The sequence below is a fragment of the Coccinella septempunctata genome, chromosome 1 (genome assembly GCF_907165205.1).
Source record: "Coccinella septempunctata chromosome 1, icCocSept1.1, whole genome shotgun sequence".
Classification (NCBI taxonomy): domain Eukaryota; kingdom Metazoa; phylum Arthropoda; class Insecta; order Coleoptera; family Coccinellidae; genus Coccinella; species Coccinella septempunctata.
In genome coordinates, this window is record NC_058189.1 from 69,198,526 (window position 1) to 69,224,609 (window position 26,084).

Here is a 26,084-nt window from a genome sequence, read left to right on the forward strand (position 1 = left end):
GAACTCTATGGGAACCCATAGAGTTCAATGTATCAGGAACAGAAACTGTCAAATCGGAAACTAACCTGAAAAATTGGCGGGCTATGTTTGTTTTTGTATGTAAACTCTTATAAATGAGTTTTTAAGAATTTACCATCCGAAACTACTGAAAATGGAAAAACAAAGTAATTTTTCCCATTATACGATGCCCTTTCCTGAATTTAATTCTTGTTTTCAGAGTTGTTGAAGAAAAAACGAAAAGCAATTGAAGATAAAAATGAAGCAGGGCTATGTTCTGCTTGTACCGATTTGGCAAATTTTTACATGAAAGAGGAACGTTTCAATGAAGCTATAAAAGAATTCGAGATACTCGGTCAAGTTTATAAAAAACAGAAAAAAATGCTTGATTATGCTACAGTTAACAGAGGAATAGGAGAGGCTTATATGTTGATGACAAATTATGAGAAAGCAATAGAATATCAAAAAATTTATCTAGGTAATTTGACAAACGCTCTCAAAACTCCAATTTCCTGTTCGGTACAAAATTTGAATTTTAGGTTTGTCCAAAGACCAAGAGAATAAATTAGAGGAGCAGAGAGCTTTGGCAACACTTGGATACACTTATTTAACAAAGTACATAGCCGACAAACAAAATAAAAATGATCTAATCATGGCTCATAAATATACTATGAAAAGCTTAGAAGTCTGTGAGAGGTACTTATTCAAACTGAAAAAAAAAGAAAGTGCTATATATATGCATGCATTGTGTACATGGTGTCTTATTTACATTGGTTTTGCAGGCATCTGTGTATATTTATGAGTAGAGATAGATTGATGCTGTTCTCACATATCTTACTTTTTCCAATGCCAGAATTCATTTTTATTCCATCTCTACTCGTAACTGTCATATGCCATTGACGCCATATAACATGTGAAAATGGGACACCCTGTATATTAATATTATTTTATTCCATATAGCCTTATAGACCTGAAGAAATATGATTTGGTGGATATGACTGCTAGGCTCTATAATAATTTAGGTATTATTCATGAATACCAGGGTCATCATGACAAGAGCAAAGAATTATTCAATAAAGCTATCGTTTTATGCAAGACAAATGATGTTTATGAGTCCCTTCATCAGGCTTATAATTCTTTTGCCTCTCTTTTAGAAAGAAGGGGGGAATATAACAGCGCTATCCAGAACTTTAATCTGGCTATAGAAACAGCAAGTGAGTGACTTCTGAAGTAATAAAAAAAATTACATTCATTTATTACAATGTTTTCCATAATAATTGATTTTATAGAAAAGCTTAAAGATAAAGTGTCAGCACTATACGATTGTCTAGTCTCAAAAGCTACTATATTATTGAAATTGGGGGACTTACAGGCGGCTAAAAAAAGTTTACATAAAGCTTATAAACTGAAGTTATCCGCTAAAACAAAGGAAGAAGTTGGAAAGAAACTTAAAACTGGTACGTTCGATCAGTTGAAAACGGTGAAACCAACATAGAAATTTTTGTTTTCTTTCCAGTCGTTAAATTATACAGGAAGGAAAAGGAGATGGTTTCGAACTCATACTCCAATGTTGAACTCCAAAAATTCTATGAGAAAATGGGGGACGGATTCAGTGAAATGAACTGTTACGATAAAGCCCTAGAGTATTACCATAAGATGCTGGAACTAGCTGAAATCACAAAAACAAATTTGTCGTCCTGTTATTACAGCATTGCGGCTACGTATCGAGACGATGAACAGTATGATAAAGCTGTTGAATTCTTCGAGAAGGAGTATGCTTTGTGCGACTTCAAGAAAGGATTGGACACTTTATGTGAGATAGCGGACACAAAAGAGGTAAGTTCTTTCAGATCTTTTACGAGAAAAAATCCCTATGATTTCATTTCAGAGTGGTGGTTCTCCTTCATCTGAAATTATTAAGGTATATGAGAGAGCCATACAAAGATGTAAAGAGGCCAACAGTCAAAGAGAAGAAGGTAGAATGCTTGGTAGGTTAATAAGCTACCTAGAAAGATCGGGAATTTCAGAAAGGCTTAACGAATTCAAGAGGCGATTCGATGAAAGCGGTTTTGAATCTTCCGATTCCGAAGACCCTCTCACCAACCAAGAATCGAACAGCGAGGGTGATATTTCTCTGGATAACTTAACAGGTGATGATTCTTATAAATCTCGAAACATAACAAGAATTGAACTTAAAAAAAATTTCAGATGACTCGGAGAACAGTGAAACGGAGAGTCCTAGCAAGAAAAGGAGAAATAAAACATTCCAAGTCAAGAGAAATTTGAGGGGGGAGACTCAGCTCCACACGGCCTGCATATCCGGAAAGCTTAATGTCGTGAGTCATCTTTTGGAGCAGGGTCATCCTGTAAATATTCGGGATAACGGGGGTTGGCTCCCTTTGCACGATGCCTGTATTTCCGGTCATTATGATGTTGTTGAACTACTATTGGACAAGGGCGCTTCGGTCAATGATCGGGGTGGAACACATTGTAATGGTAAGTTTTCATATATTTTGACAGTTTTATCATGTCACTGTTTGACATATGTCAAAATATTGCGCCATCTACACGGGTGTATTTGAAGGTGAGATTTTTTTTCAACAGAAGGTAGCACTGGTCAAAATGAAGCGTTTCTGCGTTTCAAAAATTTCCTATACAAAACTTTCAAAATGACAAAGTTGAAGAGAAAATTGAAAATGATTACTGAAATAGATCCTAATACGACCCTAGACCGTTTGTTAGCTGAATTATCGGAAAGCATCATAGCACTAGTAACTAACATAAGCACTTTTAAGAATCTGCCTCGGTTTTCTACATTTTTTTTCACCCTAAATTGCACGATACAACAATTATGATTCTCTCAAAAATGACCTGATGCATCTAATCCGATGAACTTGTTACTGAACCATTCATTGTCCAGCAATATGTTTATGTTTTGTTTCGTTTTTCCACAGTCCCGTACTTGAAATTCAATGAAATTTTGTCGAATTTCTAGGGGTTGTATCTCTGCCATCTTAGATATTCTATATAAACTGCTCCACAAGAGTTAAGGATAAAGTATTCAATCGTTTTTAAAAGTATGAGAAAATCGCTGTAAAATCCTTTAAACCTCAATAACAACTTGAATCGATCCAATAAAAATCAGTATGAGACATTTCGTCAATCTGGTCGCCTTTTTTCTGAAGTTTGGTTCTTTGCATATGCTTCATGAATGATCTTATTTTGAAATGAAGTCAGTTTTTCAACGCCTTCGATTTGAAACGAGTTTTCTGAAAATGCCAAGACGTAAATTAACAAACGCTGAGACTAATAGGGCTATCGGAATGCTACAGGCTGGCCTAACTTAGGTTGTTGTAGCGGAAAGGCTCCAAGTAAGCCAAAGTGTGATATCTCGACTTTGGAAAAGGTTCAGGGAGACAGGTTTTGTGTTGGATAGACCACGGCTTGGTGGGCGACGAAAAACAACACCTGCTCAGGATCGTTTCATCACTGTTTCGACGAGAAGAAACCCTACATCTACGTGTAGAATGCTACGGAATACTCTTCAAAATGCAGGTTGGGTCTAAGTTTCCATCGAAACCATCAGACAACGTTTGAGAGAGGTGAATCTAGGTTCTAGACGTCCATAAAGAGGAGTTTCATTAACACGTGACCATAAGCGTCAAAGACTGGAATGGGCAAGGCAACATATCAATTGGAACGATCAATGGCGTAGTGTCCTTTTCACTGATGAATCCAGATATGGACGATTTTCAGATTCTCGAAGAATAAGGGTATGGACAATCCCACGCATACCCCGTAATCGTCGCTATGTCCAAGAAGTACATCCATTCCGAGGGGGTAGTGTTATGGTATGGGCCGGGATATGTTTCAACAGGCGCACAGATCTACATATTTGTCCTGGGAATATGACCGCCTTACACTATAGGAACAATGTCGTTGACAATGTTATGCCAAATTTTCACGCTGCTATTGGTGAAACTTTTCAATTTCTAGACGATAACGTGCAGCCGTAGTTGAGAATGCGCGCGAGGAGCTTGGTATTCTACATTTACCAATACCTTCGCACTCACCAGATTTGAATTGCATAGAACATGCATGGGATATGCTCCAAAGAAGATTAGATAATCATCAACCTACCCCAGAATCCTTAAATGATCTGAGAGAGCTTCTGCCCCGTTTATGGAACCAAATTCCTCAAGAAATGTTCAACAACCTCGTGTGTAGTATGCAAAGAAGATGTCAAACTGTTATTGATGCCCGTGGAGGCCATACATTGTATTGATAGTCTTAAAATGCTTGCATTCTCTGGGAATAAAATTTCGTTATTTTACTCGATTTTTCTTAACCACCCTGTATACGCTGCAGACCTACAGGCTAAAATTAATTTGCAATTTGAAAAAAATATGAATTTTCATCACAAAAATCTTATTTCAACTATATTTTTCCGCTATTTAAGTCAATATCCCTAACTCATGTGGAGCAGTTTAGGTAATATTTGGTTTAACGACTTATTTTGATGAGTCCTAACTTCTTTCAAAAAAATAGCCTCATCTTTGGAAAGGTAGGCTCTGTTTTTTGTTACGTACGATTATTTTCAGGAACAACACCCTTACATGATGCCGCAGTGAACGGTCACCTGAAAATAATGGAACTTTTGCTTGATCGGGGTGCTTCGGCGTTGGCTAAAACGGATGAAGGCGAAACACCGTACCATTACCTCAAGAAGTCCTCCTTGGAGCTCCAGTTCGACGAAGAGCAAAAAACCATGTGCGAGAGGCTCTTGAAGCGAATGAGCACTATTTTGGACAAAGCCGGTCAGAGCAAAGAGATCAACACGAATATAAGAAATAAGGCTTTTGTTAGTGGACAAACGGAACCAAGGAGAAGGAGTGCTCCAGATGTTATTGAGGATAGGGATTCAGTTCGAGAAAGAAGGTGGTAGGTTAACTGATTTGTTCCTGTGTGGGAACAGAAGATCAATTTATTCTTTTCAGGTCGTCGAATTCAAGAAGAAGAATCGAAAGCAGTAGTAGCGAAGACGAAATTGTATTTTCACCTGCGAAAAGAACTCAACCAAAAACACCGGCTACAAATGAGTACAAGATGGTGATGGACAGTTTGAGAAAGAAGCCTTGCGATGTCCCCTCTTTCAGTAAAACGGAAAATATAACCTCTAAAAGATCCGCGTACGTCATGGACGAAGAAAACCGAGACGAAGATTGGCTGGAAGACGATATGAAGGATATGAGAACCAATAAAAAACGAAAGATGGGTGAGTGGGAACAATTTGGCATACCCATTCGATTTTATAAATTTTCCCCATATAGGTTTTTCCGATGCCTTGATCAGCTCTTCCAAGACGAGAGGTGATGGTCAACCTTTGAAACGATTCAACTCCTTCGAAAGTGTGAGTTCGAAAAGTAGTAAATCGTCCAACAGAAGTATGGCTAAGTCTCCGGATAAAAGAAAGAGGCTCAGTTCGAACGAAGCAAATAGAAGCGAAAGAGCTGATGAAATATCCAGGAATGTTGAAGATTTCAACGAACAGACAGTTTTCGATACGCACGTGATCGATTACGATTCCGAAAACGATTTTGCTGAGCCGCAAGATACAAGGAGAAAACAGCAGAGTTCTCTATTGGATGCAGGGTTTATGAGGTCCAGAACTTCCTCAGAGTTGCCAAAAAGAAAGGGTGAATGGTTTGGTTTATTCTTTTTTGCTTGTATATTAAATGAGGTGATTTCAGGATCCCTCTCGCAGAAGAGAAGCCTGCAGCCAAAAATCACACATTTTGGGAGTACGACGCCTACGAAAATGTCGCAGAGAAGCTCTCATAGGACCTCTACATCTCCTAAAAATTGGACTCAGCCGTCACCCAGTAAATCTCTGTTGATGGACGACGATCCGATGCTCGCATTGGACGTGAACATAGAAGGTAGATCCTTCAGGGTGACAACGAGGATGTCGATGAAGGACACATTGACAGTTAAATGGTTGGCACTAGAAGCCTCTAGGAGATATGCAAAGTAAGAATTTTTTTCTTATTTTAATACAATTTACTGGCCGAACAATTTAATAAATACCGTGGTACAAACGCTTCTGTCGTATCCTTAGACAAAAGACTCTTTCTTTTGTCTAAGGTCGTATCGGTACTACCGTAGATAGAGGAAAGAGAAGATACCGCATTGCGCAGCTACGAAGGAGAGCTCTCTGTGTCCAACATCAACTTGTTTTTGTTTACGTTTACCCCAATCCGAATCTATCTCTTTCGGCATATTTTCCACAAATTACACAATTCCCTGGCATGTCAACACCGAAATTCTTGATACTCAAGTCTTAAAACGCACGAAACACTATTACATCGAACACAAATACGATAATAAACATTCAAATATTGGGGTAAACGTAAACAAACATGGAGTAGATGCACAGTAAAATGTCAACAAAAACATAGAGATGTTGGACACACTTTTCTTGTTGTTTACGTTATCTTCCCCTTCCTCTATCTACGGGTACTACCCATCCCTGTCAGTGATTGGTGCTAACCCCACTTTTCTCAATCTGACGTTAACCTATATACGTAAGAAACGTCAAGCGGGAGTTTATTCTGTGGTTCTGAATTTCTTCACGTTTGCTTTTGGTAAGCGTCAAAAATCGCTACCTTTTTTCTTTTATTTCCGATACGAAATCAATATACCGGGTGGCCCATCCCAGACGCGGCGGACATTTTGAGGGAGTAAATGAAGATATTTTGGAAATATTTTCTTGTGGTGTGTGTAGGGTGTTGCAAAGCACAATTTAAAATTATTGTCATATATAAAGGGTGTTCGAAAACAAAGATATAGACCAAGGTTACACTTTTTTAAATGTAACACTCTGTATATGAGCTCAAAAATGGAATGGCAAGCTCAAGTTACGATGAGTTTCTTCAGATTACTTTATAGCTCAGAAGCACCCTTTACGAGATAATGGCGAAAAATCGAAAATATGGAGTATTTTTAAATAGCAATTGATGAAGAAACTAGTTACGCCAACGATACAGACATAATTTTTTCGAGAAGACAAGTTGGCTACTCCAACATATAAAAAAATTTTAACTCTGGAATATACAGAGTGATCATAATTAATTTTCAAACATCAACTACAAATAATCGTCGAAAACTTTCTTATTTCAAATAGCACACCCGGTATTTCTATATCTCGTTGAACGTAGAAATTAATACATCTCTAGGTTCTAGAGTTGGGTTCTGTGAATTTTTGGTCTAAAAAGATTCTTTAAATAAGTGAAAAACTATATTCCGAAATTCATTTTATTCGATAAAACCGTTTGTGAGATAAAACTAAAAATAATTTTTTTTATGGTTTTTCAACAGCCTGTATCTTTCAAACCAAGCAGATTCGGAAAAAATGGTAAAGGAAAAAAGTGTTTCTTTTGACCTCTAGAATCTACTGTTAAAATATTCTTATAAGTCAAAGACTCCCCTGTATAGAGAAAATGAAGAAAAATTTTTCTCATTTTTAATGAAATATCGTAGCTGAAGAAGTAATTCCAACCATGAATAAAATGCTGTTTTAACGTTCAACAAATATTACTGAACGAGATGCGAAACACTGATTTGATAACAATGTCTAAAAACGAAGTACCAGTACGATCCGTCTTTATTTCAGAAAAGAATATGTGGAGCCAGTTTTGGAACTTAAAACTAAGAGTGGCGCAGAATTGGTCGACGACGATACCATCGGTACTTTGTTCATCACCGATTGCCAAGTGGTGGAAGTTGTCGCCAAAGTACTGAAATGGAACCTGCCTCCTATTCAAGAAAGATACAAAGAGGCCTGTTCCGATATGAACACGAGTGAGTAATTCGAAAAGTTCAAATTTATTCAACTTTTTGAAGGCTCTATACTCTTTAGTTATCAATGTTTTAATCTTTATCTCCTTCAGAACCCCTGGATGTGATTTGTAGCAAGTTAGACACACTGACAATATCTCTCGACATGAAAAATGCGGGTTTGCATCCAGCATCGATGGCTCCCTTATGTAAAAGCCTGTTGAGAGAGAGCAGATTGTTGGAATTGGACCTGTCCAATAATTTCCTCTCCTTGGATTGCGTAAAACTGCTAGCAGCAAGCTTACAAACGTTAGAAAACCTAACCAAAATGAATCTGAGCTGTACCAACTTGCACACAGAAGAAATCAGATATCTATCCAACACTTTTTCGAACTCCCCAGTGAACATTCTGACCAAAATGTACAGTTTGAACCTGAGCGAGAATTTCATCGGAGACGAGAGTTTCCAGGATATAGCCACGATTACCAGGCATTTGAGTCTCAAGGAACTGGATCTGTCGTTTTTGAATTTCACCGAGGACGTTTTCAAGAAATCCTACAATAGAAACTCGAGTCTCTCCCTGGCCAACATAGAGCAGCTCAATTTGAGCGGGAATGGGTTTGGGAACGCTGCTTTCAGTGAGATATTGTCGCAAGTTAATGGTAATCGGCTGAGTAGCTTGGATGTTGGGAATAATAAAGCGACTGAAGGTCTGGCAACGTTGCTGATCGACTGTTTGAACAAAAGTGCCTCGAGGTTCAATTTCGAATGTTTGAATCTGAGTTGGTGTCCCGTAACGGACACCGAGGTTTTCAGCTTGTTGAGGTAAGTTCGTAATTTATAACGGGTATAGGGTGCGGCGGAGCAGATTGGCTATTTTCGAAGGACCATAAAAAAATGTGGGAGGAAAACGGTTTCATTTATTCGGATCAGTAGGAAATATAGTTTTTGGGCTCAAGTTTTGAAGAAGATGTCGCTTAGATGGCGGCCGCCAGCAGCGATACACTGATGTGGTCGATCCATGGTCCGAATTTTTTCAGGTTATTTGCTGCTCGAGTTGTGGCGGGATGTGTGGACGATGTTTGAAGATCATATCTTCAGAGTAGACCCAAAGAAAAAATCGCAGATGATGGGTGGGCTATAGCCCCATTCAGAAAGGTTGACAGTAATGTCAAAACGGCGCCGAAACGCCCTCTGGTTCGCGATCAAATTGGATACATTTATTACAGGGAACCTGCAACGTCTCTAGAGCTCTCAAAAAAAAGTGTTTCTTCTTGCTCTGCAAACCAGACCTCCACAGCTTTTATTACCACCGTGATGGAAGAAAATTTACGACCTTTTAAATTTTTTTTCAGTTGAGTAAAGAGATGATAGTCGGATGGAGTCAAATCTGGTGAATAAGGAGGGTGTTCTAGTAATTCAAACCCTAAATCACGAATTTTTTGCGTGGCAACATGAGATTTGTGTGCAGGGGCGTTGTCCTGCAAAAACAAAACACCTTTGGATAGCTTTCCGCGTCTTTTCTCCTTAAGTTTTTCCCGTAGAGTGGTCAGTAATGTCGAATAGTAATTTCCGGTTATTGTACTACCCCTATCCAAAAATCAATCATGATTACTCCATGGCAATCCCAAAAAACTGAAGCAAGAAGTTTTCCAGCAAATTTTTGGACACGAAACTTCTTAGGTCTTGGAGAACCAGAGTTTCGCCATTCCATCGATTGTTGCTTTGTTTCTGGATCGAAGAAATGTACCCAAGTCTCATCCATAGTAACAATTCGGTTTAAGAAGTCTACATCGTTTTCAAATCGAGCACAGATCGAACGCGATGCTTCTACCCTTGCACGCTGTTGGTCAACATTCAAACATTTGGGGATCCATTTTGCAGCAGTTTTTCTCATGTCCAAATTCGTATGAAATATTCACTGCTTCAGATATCCGTTTTAGCCCAATTCGATGGTCTGATGAAATTATGTCATGAACTTCATCGATATTTTCGGGGACTGACACAGAAACTGGCCTTCCCGATCGGTCATCATCTTCAATGAAAAATTTACCTCTTTTGAAGCTTGCAGTCCAATTTTTCACGATCGCATACGAAGGACATTGATCACCAAGGGTATTAAGCATATCTTCGTAAATCTGCTCACCTCTTAACCCTCTTAAATACAGGGACTTGATGATGACTCGATACTCCAATTTTTCGATTTTCACAATTTCGGTGGACATCTTCTTTCTTTTAAATTATTACGTAACTCTGGTTTACTATTTTGACCTCAAACTTCAGACTGACACTTCTAATGACTTAATGTTCGTTGCTATGGTAAAGCAATATTTTTTTATGCATGGAACTGGTCTAGGCTAACTAGATATCAATACATCCTCGTACTTTCCGGCCCATATCATAGTTCCTACTAAAAACTACAAACCCTAAGGAACACAAAGAACCCTTCTGCACCTATACCCTCGCCATAACCCTTCGAAACTCGTGAATCAACTCTGCCGCACCCTGTACAAGAGGATATTCCTTCATCTTAAGAACACATTGCATATTTTTCTTCAGTGGAACTTGCATTGATTTACACTTGAATGGATGCAAATTATTATTTTCGCTGTCTTGATTATTTTTTTTTTGGCGCAGGTACTGCGATAACCTGAAGACTTTGAACTTATCTTATACCAACATCACATCTCTAACCCTTAGGAGGATTTTAGAGACTAAATTTGTCAAAAACGTCATTTTGTTGGGTTGTCCCCACATCGATAAGTACTTTGAAGATATCGACGACCTCTGGACCCTAAACGATTACTTCAACGAACGCAAAACGATCAAAATAACATGCGATCAGGATAAATTCACCACCTTGATAAAGTTGTGGAAAGCCAAATACTGTGATAAAGTAACGATTGATACAATTGGGAACTTGTTGATTTTGAAATAATCATTACATTTACAAAGGAACTTTTATTTTTTTATATATAAAATATGTACAAATTATGTTACATTATTTGATAATTAGATCTGGAAAAAATTGTAAATAAATGTAAATATTGTTTTTTAAGTTGTTTCTTTGTTCGAATGCGAATAGTAAAAGTTGAGCACATCGAGGGGACATTGTGCCTGACAGCAAGATTACAAAATTGGTTTTATTGCTTTATGGGGGGAGTAAAACATTCAAGGATTGTAGTGAAGGTACATTTTTCAGATTTTCAATATGGGAAAATATTTTATTAGTATATACAGTTTCAATATGTCAAGTGGCCAGATATTTTTCTGGGATAGTCTAAGAATGAAATCTTGAAATAAATAACGAGTTGTCATGAATTCGTAATAAATAATGATATATATGTAATGGATCAATGTGTGTGAAGCTGGCCCACCACTTCATTTTTCGAAATTTATTTTTTGTGTCGAGTTGAACTAGGTTTGTGCTGCTTAGTGAGTCCCCCTCTTCCAGATAAATGGAAAAAATTTAGCCCAGCACATTTTCTTCAAAAAAGGGCTACGAAAATTCGGTTAATTTTCCGAAAAAAAATAAAGATTTTGGAAAAAATTTAGCAAAGAACTTTCGTTCTTTCTTCATCAAAAATTGCTGCGCTTTGGAAAATGCTGCGATAACTTTTTGTTCAATTTCGCGGTTTCCGAGAAAATTCGACGAATTTTGAAAATATTTACTGCCCGAGTAAGCAAAAATGTAGATTTTCCACTAGTTGTTGAGAAAAAAGGCGCTCGGCCAAATTTTACTTCATTTTTGGTGGAATTAGAGGGGCATACGCAAGAATTCGAATGGCTGAACTCGGTACCAGTGGCGGCTCGTCGAATATTCATCATGGGTCGGCAGATTATTGATGCAGCTTCTGAACCACCTTGAATTCGTCCACTATGAAAATTTATCGTCGTATATCACTCAATTATATTTGGATTTCCGACAGAAAACAATGTATTTCCATTTGCTATTTCGACGTTTTGGAAACTCACGGTGTTCCAGTAGGAACCCCCAAGTACGGCAAACGAAAATCTGCCGACCCTGTGTTATTGAAGAAGTTTTTCCACCCTTAGTACAGGAGATGGAAAAAAAATTGAATATAGTACCGTATTCCCAATGAAAAAGTGCCCCTAGAAAGTTTTTATCGTTTTAAGATATTTCTGAAAATAAAGAACTTGACAAAATATGAAAATTTGATTATACCGGGAGGGCCACCCCAGACGCGGCGCTCATTTTGAGGGAGTAAATGAAGATATTTTGAAAATCTTTTCTTGAGGTGTGTGTAAGAAGTCCCAAAGCACTATTTAAAGTAACTGTCACATATACAGGGTGTTCGACAACAAAGATATATGTAGACCAAAGTTACACTTTTTTAAATGTAACACCCTATATTCGACCTCAAAAATGGAATGGTAAGCTCTAGTTATGATAAGTTTCTTCAGATTACTTTATAGCTCAGAAGCACCCTTTACGAAATAAGGCGAAAAATCGAAAATATGTTTTTTTTTTTTTAAATAGCAATTAATTAAGAAACTAGTTACGCCAGCGATACAAACAGAAATTTTTCGAGTAGACAAGTTGGCTACTCCTACATATAAAAGAAAATTTCAACTCTGGAAAGTACAGAGTTATCATAATTAATTCTGAAACATCAACTACAAATAATCGTCGAAAACTTTATTTCAAATGGCACACCCGGTATTCCTATATCTCGTTGAACGTAGAAATTAATTTCGAAACTATCTTCATAAAATTTTCCTACATCTAAACTGATAGTTTCTGAGCAATTTTCGGTGTTTCATTCAAAACTAGTAAAACATTTTCGGCATTATCTCGTGAATGGTCCTTCTAAGGTAAAAAGTGATCTGAAGAAAATCATCATAATTTTAGCTTGCCATTCCATTTTTGAGGTCATATACAGAGTGTTACATTTGAAAAACTTTGGTCTATATCTTTATATTCCAACATCCTGTATACTTGACAATAATTTTAAATGGGGAATTCTCCTCAATTTGGGTTATCACTGCATATGCAAGTTTAAACTGAATAATTATGAGTTTCATTCATGATTTTTTCACATTCACCGCGGAAACTATTCAAAATCATCCTTCAAATATGGGGTTTTAAAATTTAAATCGCTTTGTGCGGAGTTTACGATTTGGCAACAGCGTCTACAAGACAATGAAAAGAACAATGTCCGATCAGCTTGTTTATAAAATAATAGCTGTTGATCTACAGGCGCGTGCTTACTGACGAGCTTCAACTGCAACCGGCCATAAAAATCCCATAAAATTTTACGACCTTCCTCGTTCGTCGCAGACTTCATAGACAGCCATCTTTGTCTATCTCATCAAGATAGTGTATTTGTCGTCCTTTATTATGAAGGCATATTTCAGTCGATGTTGCCAGCTTGTGCAATTCTCACAAAACGCTTCAAACTTTAAATACCCATTTTTAATTTACATTTTTGTGCTTAAAATCATTTTTTTTTTTCGGAAACGGTTGAAATAGTTATTTCAAAATGTGATGTTTCAAAGATATTTCATAAAAAATACATCATTTTCGTCAGAAGGAGTATTCCCTATTTCCTTATTGTGCTTTTGAACACCCTACATACACCCCACAAGAAAAAAATTCCAAAATATCTTTACTTACTCCCTCAAAATGAGTCTGGGGTGGGCTACCCGGTATATTCAAGACAAATGAAGATATCGAGAAACGGTTTCCACTAATGGACTTTTCACGAAAATCGAGCCCAGGACTTTTTTAAAAGTTTAGATACCGAACAGAATAAAAAAAATTTAACTGCACAAAGAAACGCTAATTAAGAACAATTGGGTTAGGTCAGCTTCACACACATTTAAGAAGCTCACAATACGAAAGTCTGAAATATTCACAATAATTACAAGGGTCATCGACGAATCTGATGGTAAGAAAAAACAGAATCTATCTACACGAAAAAAAAAACACTTCTGACGCCTCAAATCCCTGAAAAAATACAACAACAACCCACTTTACATCTAGATATCAAATAGTTGAGCACCAAGGAATATCACAATATCGAAAATTCACGAAATCACAAGTCTCATAACCACAAATCGAAAACCCCCGTGGTCTGGTTAACCTCCCCTATGGCACTCTTCGGATCCGGGTAATAAGAACTCCAACTAGACTTAGAACAAGCGTCGAGGGTCCGATTGCACACCTTCGTATCCCCGACAAGGCAAACCCTCTCCACCGAGTAAAATTTGGAGAAGAGAGAGTCGATCCACTTCTTCAGCTCCTGTCCCTCCAGTCTGGAATTGGACCGGTGGAGGCTCTCCAGCAGGTCTCTATCGAAGGAGTTGGGAACGAATTTATCGTAACTTACACGGGTAGGTTTAGATGGCACATCGGGTGAGGAGGATGTTATGGTTTTCGACACATCGACAGTCTCCAGAGGCGTGATTAAAAATTTGTAATCGACTAATAAGGAATCCTTATGAACTAGTTTGATGGACCAAGATCCTGGTATGTGTGGCTGCTGGAGGTTTACTTTAATATGGCCTATACAGTTGTTTTCGTCCAAATTTATCTCGGATACTTCTACCAGCTTCCCCGTTGGATCGATCCATAAGAATGATATGTTGTAAGTCTTGGATAAACTAGGCGAAAATTGATATATAAGGACGAAATCCGAGTAAACGGATAAGGTTCTGGGGAAATTCCGCGATATCTGCTCCTTCTGATCGTAATCTGAGTTTACCGAAAGATGCTCCAGTCTTTTGGTTAAGTTCGAAGATTTCAACACGGATATGGTGTCAAGGTAGGTGTAGGCTAATTCTAGAACACCCAAGGACGTTTTGAACTTGACTAAAGTGTATTTATAACGATCTTTGTGATGATATGACGTTATTTCAATTATTTTATTGATTTTAGGGGTACACGTGGCGTTTTCTAAGGAATTCAACCAATTCCTCACAGCCGCACGTGAAATCATCTGCAAACCGTGGTCAGGCTCCAACCCCAGATCCTGATAATGATAAACGCTCTGCCAGTACGAATCCAGCGATTTTACTGGTACCCTAGGCTTCTCCGCGTTCAACAACCACAACTCCAGCTGGTAAATAACGGACTGGCTGACGATAGGTTCGAATTTCCTGGCGAAAAACAAAGTACGACTCTCGGTTCCCAAAATCCTTGGCCAGTCTTCCGGCTTGAAATCGTTGGGGCTGCAGCCGCACCAATCGACCACGTGCTTATACTGGCATTTGCAGCCCAATTTCCGCTTCCAATTGGTCACATGCAGGTTGTTGTCAATGTACGTGTTGCAGAAGATCGAGTTTCTCAGGGCCGTGTGGAAGAAAGACTCCGCGGGGAGCAGGGTGTGATGGAATATCTTCAGGAGCCCCTTGACTAGGTTGTCGACGTTGTCTCCGGCTACGTAATCTACGAATTCGCGGTTCAGGGCCACCCAGTCGCTACCTCCGTCGATCTGTATACCCCACGGCAGTTTCCTGAAGGAAGAGTACTCAAATAAAAATAACATATACCTAGTGTCTCTTCCCGTGAGGTGAAGTCTTGGAATTCCATATTTTCAAAAGAAAATCATTTTTTTTATGAAATCCTTCAATCTGCTTTGAATTTGATTTCTTATTTGTCACAAAAAAGCTCTTACCTGTCGGCCACTCTCCACATATGCGTGTCGCATTCCACAAACGTCTTATCCAATCCCTGCTTCTGTATGAACCTCTGGACTTCCCTACCATGCGACTTCACAAAGTTCTTATCTCTATTAGCTGATAAAAACTCAGTTAGTTTGTCCACTGTCTTTACCGGATAGTCTGACTCGCTGAGATTCAAGACGAAATCCCAGTCCCATTTCAAGTGCAACAAACTGTTCATGCAGGACCTCAACATTTTGAGGAGGGAGGCTCCTCCCCAAATAGTGGCGAATCTGTTACGGCTCAGTTTGATATTCGGGAAACGTTTCTCTAAGAACAGGAGTTTCCGAAAGAGATAGTCTTGCCTCTAAAATGAAATATTCGTAATAAAAACACTCAAGCAAACAATTCAACAAATCATTAGTCTCACCACATCCACGTGAATGTAATAAAAATGATCTTTTCGGTATAGCAGCTTCAATAATCTTGTTATTTGCCTCAGTGCTCTTCCATTCAATGTTAATAAAAAAACAATCTTAACAGGTTTTTCGTTAGCGCTTTCAGTATTTGCTATTTGGGGCACAAATCCTATAAATGAAAATTCATATTAGGAAATGGAGTTCTGATTTATCATCAGTTCATCAAACCTACTCTTTATTCCAGTATTGTAGATGTTTGATGTGTAATAACCACCACATGTTTCATGAGCATTACCAGGGCACTTCATATTACAGGAAGAATCCGGAAGTTTTTTGCTGAATGTGGGTTCATCTATACCGCAAAAACACTCATTTCTACAATTGAAGTCAACTCATAGTTTGGTTTTTAGTATTTTTCCTTGACTTACCCATATTCCACTCCAGCATATGGAAAACCAGACTGAAGACATAGCTGCATACAATATTCGGGCGAATTATCCTTCAATACTCCATAATAGCCACTCAATAATCGATATTCCTTCTCGTCTTTAAAACAACCCAGAGCCTTTCCCGAACTGTTTTTCTTGTCCATACAAAAATTGGGCAGCTTTTCGGGGTACAATTTTCCTTCTAAACTCAGACAAGTGACATTGGCTATAAGTTGTTTACATTTTCTGCTTTTTGCTCTGTTTATCGCTGATATAGCTTCTCTACCAACTATTTTACAGTTCGGTTGAAAACCCGGGTCTTCCAATTTCAAATGGGGCTTTACTTTCATTCTTGAGTTTTTACTCTGATTGATATTACTTGCAACCTCTTCATCAAAAGATCCAATTTTAATTTTTCCTTCACTACTGTAATGATTTTTCTCTATTCTTTCGTAAGTGGGCAGCCACTTTTGTTCTTTGTTGTTCTTGCTTATGGCGAAAAATTTTAAAGTGAGGAATATTTGAAAAACTAGTATAGTGGTGCCAAAAACGAAGAACACTTTGTATCTTCGAATCCATTTAAAAGCCGTATTTCTGACTATCACCATCTCAAATTTGATATATTACCTAACAACATAATCATTATTTTCCCTTCTTGTAAACAATTATAGTATTCAATTACGTATTTATTCTATTATCGTTTATGAGACACCTATATATTCATTTAATATCATCTCCCTAATCCATAGAATTGGGTGATTCATTTTTTCTAGCTATTTTCCAATTATCTACATACAGTCTTCATTACATTCAGTTGTGTTAATTTTAGTAAGTGATTATTAAATTGGTTGAAATTATTTCAATCATTATTCCTTTTCAGTTTGGCAAACTGAATTTTCTTTTGACATCTGCCATTAGTGACATTTGCATTAGTGACGTTTAGCATAGATTTGAAATTTGAACTCTGTCAAATTATTTTCTTTTTCTTTTGAAGATAGTGTTGGCGATAGAAAATGAGCGATACGCCCCCTGTCGGCCGTACTAAGAGTCATGTGCGATAAATTGGGGTCAAAGTATTTCCATTCTCTTGGATATCTAGTTTGAATACGTGAGTTCTTCTGGTGCTAGTCTCTGCCAAACATGAGGACTACTGAAAGATAAAAAAATTGCATTTCAGGAACATTAAATTTTGTGCAACAGGTACCTTCAGGACGGTATTGTACAGCCATGCACTAGTTTTGAGTCCGTTCTGATTTCTAATTCATAATTACTTTTTTCTTCGTATCCGTGCAGGAGTGAGTAAATAAACTGGATGGGTGTCCGCTGTGGTTATGAATTTCAACAAGCATGAGCTCCTCAATTACTTTGGTGCTTTCACCAAGTTCAGTTTTTCGCATTTCTTCTTTGTTAACCTCAAGAGGAAATAGTCATTGACTTGAAATTATCAGGATACGGATTAGCACCTGTATTCCACATTCGATAAGGCCGAACATAGACAACCGGCGACATGCGGCCGAACAAGTAAATTTGCGTTATCGCACATCCCTGCCAGGGCTTGCAGCCAACTCGAGCTCGATAATTCGATTTATTCCTTGTCAGAAGCAGCTTCACGTGGTTCGGTGGTCCACAAAATATAGAAAGCAATAAAGGATGTGGGAGAAAGTCTATTATGTTCTTCGATATACATATAAAGAGGCATTTTTCATATTTCTAGGGTGTTCAGATATCTCAGAAGGCTAAGGGGTTGATCCGTATGAAATTGTGTTTGGCTTAGGGGCAGATTCAATGAAGGGATGATTTTGTTATTGGTAGGAAGAAAAGGAATCAAGTGGAGTTTTGGCGTTTGGCCTGGCCCGGGGTCGACAGAAGGAGGACACCCTTTCCGTAGATGTATCATACGTTGATCTATGACTCCTCCGAGTCGCTTAAAAAATCCGCAATTTAGCTCTGAAGCTTTCGAAGGTAACTATTCCGTGATTGGGAAAGCTATCCAAGTCGTCGGGTCGGTCAAGGATACGTATTTTCTCCAGTTGACGCCTCCTAAAACCATCCAGACTGTTTGAAAAGAATAAGGAATATAGATAGTTTGTCTATGAATATAGATGTGAATGATTAATTAATCTATGATCAAGAATGAAAATCATCGAAAATAAATCAATCCATCATTGTTACAATCGATGTTAAACATAGAGAAATGTCTATGATGTTAATAGTTATTTTCCTATCAAGTGCGGAAAGTGATACTTGCCCGCACGAAACTGCCGTTGCCCGAACGATGCGAAGCGGAGTTCGGGTAAGCAGTTGAGTGCGGGCAAGACACTTTCCGCAAGAGTTAGGAACAATATTTTTTCTACAAGCGCTTGAAATATATAAATATACCCATTTCACGAAACAGATCATATCTCATTTGATTAATTCATATATAATGACAGACGTAATTCTGCATGTCATTACTATGGGTTTCTCATCGTTGACGTTCTATGCATAGAAACATGATAGAATTTAATTTATTCTATAAGATTTGCGTGCGGGAAAAACCCCTGCTAATCCATTCCCGCACGCAAATGCGTGCGGGAAAGAAATAGCAGGCGTTTTTCCCGCACGTTTTGGGAAAGTGACTCTTTGCAACTTGGAATGCGTGCGGGAAAAAGGTTGAACGCGCACGATTGTAGAAAAATAAATGTACCTACAAGTCATAGACATTTCCTGCGTGGTTTAATAACTTCCCCTCAAACAATAAACTCCCTTTTCTGACGAGGATTGAAGTTTTTTCTCTGGACCATGATATTGCGGTCATAAATCCTTGCGGCAAAATCAGAAGGACCGTCCATTATCTCTTCCGCCCAGAAAAGTTCCTCCCGAAGTCCTTATGACCCTCGAAATGACTAACGCGTCGAAAAATGCCGCAACGAACTCCTTGACGCGCCACTACCTGACGGAACGCGTGGGAGTGGTTCGGGAGCCGATAATTTACGGCCGCACCTAGGGCGCGTATGAAAAAAATTAAAAACGGCGTTATTTATCCGGCTTCTTTCGCTACCTCTGGTCGAAATTATAGGCGATGGTCGCCTGTCTTCTTGGGGGTGAGTCCTAAATGGACTGTGTGGAGGAAGAGAGATAAATATGAAGGGGTGTGGTCGTAGATTAAGCTGCCGGTTGATTTGATGCGGTCGGTGATTAATTAGCAACGTTAACGGAAGTTGTTTGTTTTCTAGTGCGTAGTTCGAGTTTGTGCGTACGAGGATAGGTCGGCTATTTTTGAATTGTTTGTCTCGCAATCAGATTGATCGGATGAAATTAATTGGGGGAAGAGAAACCCTGTGAATTTCCCATTAGGTGAATTTTATTTCTTGAAACTAGAGATTCATAGGATTTCGTAGCCAATTCTGATGTACAAGCTGCGGCAGAAACGATGAACGAGTTTAGAAGGGTTGTGTTGGGGGTAGGTAGCTGCTGAGGGGTCCTTCGTGTTCCTTAGGGCCTATAGTTTCTACTCGGCACCACAATTTCGACAGCAAAACCAACAAGAACCTTGAAAGAAAAATCCCTTGTGGCAGAGATGGTGTCATTTCTCAGGAAAGCAGAGCACTTAAGGTTCTGTCCGGATTGTTTCTGGTTGTGACCAGAACAGTTCTCATGCCTAGCACCTCTTCGGCCTCCAGCTCGGCTAAGAGCTGGCTAGGCACGAAAATCAGTTTGTCAGGATGGTTTACGCTTAGGTTTTAACTGCAGATCTAAAAAGTTGTTGGAGTTACTATATCTGTGAGTTGTAGTCTTGTCCCTCCTCGTAAAAAATTGTAAGAAACTATCAAAAATAAACATCAAAATGTATTGCCATTTCAAAATAGCAAAATTTTCATTGTACGATATACTTAATATGTTTGTACATTCTTGAGGTCAAAAGAAACACTTTTTTTACCTTCTTTTCTGAATCGGCTCTGTTAAAAAAATACACGGTGTTGAAAAAACAATAAAAAATTATTTTTAGTTTTTTTTTACAAACGGTTTCATCGAATGAAATGAATTTTGGATAATACATTTTCATTTGTTCGATGAATCTTTTTCGAACACAAGATATCACCCACGTCTTCCAGTTTTCTCATTACGACTATTACGTACCATAAAAATGCCAAAAATTCAAAGTACTCAACTGTTGAAACTAAGTTAGAAGCTATATCTAATGAATATTTGGACGTTTTGTAAAATTAAAGTTTTCTTCATATTTTCTCGTATAATGCGACTTTTTCGTGTAATTTGATGTTCAAAAATCAAACAGTACCTGTGAAATTCGAAAAATTGGGTACTTCGACTGAATACAACTGTTCAAAAGATCCACAGATGTGTAGTGTCACAAATTAACCTAGTTTTTATGAAGGTAATTTTGTTTTTCCAAGGGTGTCACAGCTCATTATGAAAACTTAAAAAGTCTGTATCTCTTTATCAGGGCCGAATCGGAAAAAATGGTAAAGAAAAAAAGTGTTTCTTTTGACCTCAAAAATCTACTGTTGAAAATGTTTGTACGAGTTGAAGACTCACAATGTACAATATATTACTTAAAATGTATATACTGATCACAATAATCTATCAACTGAAATTTGAGAACGTTAAATCGATATTGAGATCGTGTTGTTCATTAAGTCCATTTGTCAACTGTCAACCGCGAGCAAGTGTCAATCGATTCTCCGTGAGGATAGACTACCCAACATTCACTATAACGCTAGAAATTCAAATTTCTTTTCATTTTCTTGATTTTCCTATTTTCTCAGGACATATTTCTGAATTTTTCCTCCTTTAAAACTTTCTACAGAGTACGAGGTAGGTTTCGAAGTAGAAAAGTATAGAATCGTTCCAACGGTTTCCACATTATGCGATGACAACGCAAAACAGGGCTCGTATCATACAGAAAACCTACGAATGGTCTTTGAAAATGATTGTAACATCGCAGTGGGCATTAAAAAATCCCAGTTTTACACAAGTATATACTGCATTCACATTTATTTTAGCAGTCGGTTGGCCATGAAATAATTTTCTCAAGTTTTTGTCGTTGATGTCATAACGCCGTTGCTACAACTAATATCAATTCTTATTACGAAAATGCCGAAAGTGATTGAAAAAAGAGACAGGGTTTCAGGAAGTGCTATTTAGAATTCAGGTCCGCTCATTCAAATAGTTATACCCTGATATTCTAAAATCCACAATACGTCAGATGGTAGCGAACATATTCAATTCAAGAGAATTTATATAATGTTTCATCTGAATCTAAACGACTTTTATTTCAGCTGAATATTTCCACAATTAGAAACATTGTGAATGAAGAGAATGACAAAGAATTTCCTTCTATTAGGAGACCCAAAAAAGTGGTGGCATTTGAGAATTCTATGCATTGATGAACAGCTACAAATACGAGCCAGTTGTCCTCTGGTAATTGTTTATTCATGTGAAATTTTTGTTCAGAGGTTAAGTTCATCTTGAATTGAAACTTCCTTTAATTCCTTTTACTTATATTGAATCAAGATGATTTTTGTTGAAGAATTTAACATTCTTGTAATTATCTATTAATTCCTTCGGGAGATACCCATTCCCAACCACTGAATCCATATGCATTTCATCTTCGGGTTAATATTTTTGAAATCTACAACTGATGTAACGTATTCAAACTTTACCCAAAGAAGATAACGAACATTAACTCTTCTTAAGCTAGTGCATATTATGATATCATACTGATCTCTTGTATTTTCCATGCAAATAACTGGATTTGGTATGCCTTCAATCAGTTTGTATAAACTTCAATTATGTTCGTCACATATTTTCCGAATAGATTCGACATTGTGATAAAATACGTAATAACAGAAACTTTTACGTAGAACGGGCAACATAGCGTTGATTTAAAACCCAAAAATGTTTTGACAAGCGTCATAACCCCACAGTTTCGTACTATACAGAGTGGAATGTGTCAAATTTCCATGGCCAACCGAGTGCTAAAATAAAAGTGAATGGAGTATATATAACATTTGTATATTTTTAAATCAATGGATGTTAATGAATCTGTCTGATTTCGATTAAACTTCACGTCAGTGTTTTGTTAATTCAAAGTACAGGAGGTCAACTTTCAAAATTCCACAAGATACCCAACAAAGAGACCCTCCTAACGTTGGTAGGTCATCACAGGTCGCGTGCTCGAAAGCTGATGGCCCATACAAAACGCACGGAACCCCCGTTGTCTGAGGGCACCCAAGATATGCCTGCCCCACGAAGAATTCCGGTGAGGAATTCCAATTTTCCATAATTCCAGTCTGTTCCCGATCGCAGAGGGCGCATGCCAAATGTCGAACCGGCCGACTTTCCAGCGTTTTCAGCTTTTCCAACAGTTCTCGCATCTGCACGACTGACGGCGCGGTGCTGGAGTGTATCTATGATGGTCCAATTGGTGCAAATTTCGGCCCTCTCGATCGTGCCGCCGCATCTCGCGCGTCCGAACCGCGACCTCTCGTCCGATGGGTTCATGTGACATTTTTCAGGTCTCGATTGTGCCCTGTGCGACTGTTGAAAGATGTGAATTGATGCCCAGCAGAAGTTCTCAACTTTCTTTCTAGACATGCATCTGCTTCACGGTTTTCTTCGTCCTCTGTTTCTCGTTTGGTCGTCAGGTGAGGATGCTGTTTTGATGATTGAGAAATTAAGGAAAATCATGAGTAAAAATTCTTCGAGAATGTGAAATTACTGAATATGTAATGAACCTTCAGAAAATGTCTTCGTATGCCATGGAATTTCGAAGTTTTCTCTTCTATGACTCCACGTAGAGATTAGCTTGTACCTCCACAGGATTTGCAGATAAAAAATCTGTGAAAAAGTCATTTAACTGTATCGCGATTTTCAGGACAAATAAACTTTTAAAAGAAATAGGAAAAGAACTGATGTGGAGTCAGAAGATATTGTGCGCTTGTTCGAATATATAACTGGGTGGTCGCCCATCCAGTTGCTGAACTTAACGCTGCTTAGCACTTAATTGATGTTCTGAAGGTTTGTCGAGAATTTTATCATCGTCTCGTGAATAATTTTCGAGAAATAGATTGTTCCCTACGACATTGTGCACAAAAGTTCGTATCACTACAACTAGTTATTGGGTTTTAATTCTTAATTGTTCGGTATTTTTTCAAATATTGGAAAACAAATCAGATTCTTCTAACTTCAGAACTATCGAGGGGATTTTGGCCATTAACAAATATCTAACTGGTGGCCTCTCAAAATGAAGCTCCTGATATTGAAGGGATGGACTGACCATCTGGTTCTCCGGACATAAATTGCATATCGATCATGTGTGGGCAGAGAATAATAGACAACTCTTATTCCTAGAACAAGTGATGAACAATCTGGAGCAGCTTCCTAAATCTTTGCTGGATATTTGGACTTATTTTTCCAGAAATTTCATAAATTGTCTCATCTAGTGCATGCATATCTACTGAATATACTCTGATATCTGATCAAACTAGACCTTTTGAAGTGAATATTCCTGTAATACATTGAGAAAAATTCAATTTTCCCTATCAACTGTTGATCAGTGTATTTGAATTGAATTGGATTAAAAATTCAGAAAGTATGAGAAAAGGGTTTCAAAATATACAGAAGATTATTGAGGTCAAAAGAAAAACTTTTTTCCTATACCATTTTTTCTTAATGGGCTATGCCACCCCTGGAAAAACAAAATTACCTTCAGAATAACTAGCTAAATCTGTGACACTACACATCTGTGAATCTCTTGAAGAGAGATTCAGCCAAAGTACCCAATTTTTCAAATTTCACAGATACTTTTTAATTTTTGAACATCAAATTACTCGAAAACGGCGCATTACACGAGAAAATATGAAGAAAATACCATTTTTGTATGGTTTTTCAACAGCCTGCATCTTTTAAACCGAGCCGATTGGGAAAAAATGATGTAGGAAAAAAGTGTTTCGTTTGACCTCAAGAATTCATTGTTGAAATATTTTTAAGAATCAAAGACTCACCCTGTATAGTGCAAGGAAAATTTTGCCGTTTGCAGGAAAACAGGAAATTGCATAAATAAAACAAGTTACTGTTTGTCACTATACCATTTTGCGAAGAAATTTTTAAGAGAAGTTTTTCCCTACTGTACAGCCATAAATACTCTCGAATTCCGAAACCTAGACAAACTTTTTTATCCTTGTCCTTGAAACGTTATAATTCCGCCTGGTTTCTTTAATAATTGAAACTGAGTCAGTCGTGACATAGTTTAGAAAACTTGCCAGTCCAATTTTGCATATTAATATGCAAAATTTCGTGAGGATCGTATCAATACAAAATATAACAAATAATATATAGGTAGAACCTATACAGGGTGACAATTCGAAAACTTTCCAGTCCAATTATGTCACGACAAGGATAATTTCAGAGAAAATGCCCGAACAGGTCAATTTCTATTCGTAAGGGCACATATTTTGAGCAGAATTGTAAGCCGAAATCTCCTCAACCCTACATGTAAGAGCTATCACCCCTAAATTCTCAATAGGGAATAGGGGGTGACATATACCTCAATTGAAAGATCACTTGACCCTCTACATGAATACTATGGTTTGCAAATTTTTATTGAGTCCTTGAAGTAGTTACAGGGGCTGACAATTTGAAAACTTGCCAGGCCAATTATGTCTCGATAAGGATGTTTTCAGAGAAAATGCCGGAACAGGTCAATTTTTATACGGAAGGGGACATGTTTCTATTAGAATTGTAAGCCAAAATCTCCTCAATCTTAGGTTTAGGGGTTGTCACCCCTAAATTCTTAATGGGGAATAGAGTGAGCTATACCTTAATGGAAAGTTGTGAAAGGGTATATCAGTCACCAGGAACCTCAGTTTATATACAATTTATTCAAATAGCAACGTTTCGCGACTTTTAGTCTCTTCTTCAGGCTATGAATATTAGATAAATGGATTTTTTCCTTTGAAACATTGTTCTCATTGTTCATTTCCATTTATGAACCCGATATTGATATACGTCAAAAAGATTGTCGTCCCTCAGAGATGTTTATTATAGTATTTATTGACAACCACGATTTTGAACAATGTTTCAAAGGAAAAAATCCATTTATCTAATATTCATAGCCTGAGGAAGAGACTAAAAGTCTCGAAACGTTGCTATTTGAATAAATTGTATATAAACTGAGGTTCCTGGTGACTGATATACCCTTTCACAGCATATAATATAGGAAAGATATAAAAACTTAGTCTTAATTGAAAGTATTATGTAGAGAGACATATTGTCTTCCAATTGAGGTTTAGCTCACCCTCTATTCCCAATGAAGAATTTAGGGGTGATAGTCCCTACACTTAGATTTGAGGAGATTTCGGCTCAAATTTTGCTCAAAATATGCCCCCCCGCCTTCAAAAATTAACCTGTCCCGGTTTTTTCTTTGAAAACATCCTTGTCGGGACATAATTGGCCTGACAAGTTTTCAAATTTTCACCCTGTTGGTATACTACACAGGATGATTAGAAACTCGAGGAAAAAATATCAAGGAATGTATATATGCAGAAAATTCTGGATAAAGAACGTAAAACACAACACTTCCACACTTCACACATAACAGTAGAATCTTTTCAATGGGGAATTCTCCTCAATTTGGGTTATCACTGCATATGCAAATTTAAACTGAATAATTATGAGTTTTATTCATGATTTTTTCAAATTCACCGCGGAAACTATTCAAAATCATCCATCAAATATGAGGTTTTAAGATTTGAATCACTTTGTGCGGAGTTTACGA

At 37.7% G+C, this 26,084-nt stretch overlaps 3 protein-coding genes across 4 annotated transcripts in view; 2 read left to right on the top strand and 1 right to left on the bottom strand.

Annotated features, from left to right (window-relative positions):
- The first annotated feature begins 49 nt into the window (after positions 1–49).
- On the top strand, positions 50–10,891 carry LOC123317609 (tonsoku-like protein). 2 transcript variants are annotated; one of them, XM_044904215.1, is made up of 15 exons: positions 50–164; positions 218–475; positions 537–693; positions 958–1,211; positions 1,287–1,454; positions 1,514–1,833; positions 1,886–2,147; positions 2,206–2,493; positions 4,599–4,938; positions 4,995–5,272; positions 5,328–5,693; positions 5,748–6,027; positions 7,670–7,857; positions 7,947–8,658; positions 10,471–10,891. In XM_044904215.1, the coding sequence occupies exons 1-15, from the start codon at positions 152–154 to the stop codon at positions 10,769–10,771; spliced, it is 4,185 nt and encodes a 1,394-aa protein (XP_044760150.1). In that variant the 5' UTR covers positions 50–151; the 3' UTR covers positions 10,772–10,891. The 2 variants fall into 2 exon arrangements, with proteins under 2 accessions (XP_044760150.1, XP_044760156.1); XM_044904221.1 differs by having other exon boundaries at positions 4,599–4,935.
- A 2,672-nt stretch (positions 10,892–13,563) lies between these two features.
- LOC123317218 (xylosyltransferase oxt) lies at positions 13,564–17,222 on the bottom strand. The gene is made up of 5 exons (XM_044903634.1): positions 16,307–17,222; positions 16,111–16,253; positions 15,890–16,047; positions 15,474–15,826; positions 13,564–15,312 (listed from the first exon to the last, which is right to left on the bottom strand). The coding sequence occupies exons 1-5, from the start codon at positions 16,912–16,914 to the stop codon at positions 13,902–13,904; spliced, it is 2,673 nt and encodes an 890-aa protein (XP_044759569.1). The 5' UTR covers positions 16,915–17,222; the 3' UTR covers positions 13,564–13,901.
- Positions 17,223–22,694: 5,472 nt separating this feature from the next.
- LOC123322669 (zwei Ig domain protein zig-8-like) overlaps positions 22,695–26,084 on the top strand; it is a 279,535-nt gene continuing 276,145 nt past the window's right edge. Inside the window, exon 1 of the mRNA XM_044910647.1 lies at positions 22,695–22,953. Coding sequence (XP_044766582.1) covers positions 22,902–22,953 — 52 coding nt within the window. The 5' untranslated portion in view covers positions 22,695–22,901. The remainder of the gene's footprint in view (positions 22,954–26,084) is intronic.

Bases quoted from the DNA above. Each gene is read 5' to 3' on its own strand.
- LOC123317218 (XM_044903634.1), bottom strand. From the start codon at position 16,914: ATGGTGATAGTCAGAAATACGGCTTTTAAATGGATTCGAAGATACAAA. The intron at 16,048-16,110 runs GTAGGTTTGATG...TTTCATTTATAG, and splicing joins CTACAATACTGGAATAAAGA to GATTTGTGCCCCAAATAGCA. The intron at 15,313-15,473 runs GTAAGAGCTTTT...CTCTTCCTTCAG, and splicing joins ATGTGGAGAGTGGCCGACAG to GAAACTGCCGTGGGGTATAC.
- LOC123317609 (XM_044904215.1), top strand. The intron at 1,834-1,885 runs GTAAGTTCTTTC...ATTTCATTTCAG, and splicing joins AGATAGCGGACACAAAAGAG to AGTGGTGGTTCTCCTTCATC. The intron at 2,494-4,598 runs GTAAGTTTTCAT...GATTATTTTCAG, and splicing joins GGGTGGAACACATTGTAATG to GAACAACACCCTTACATGAT.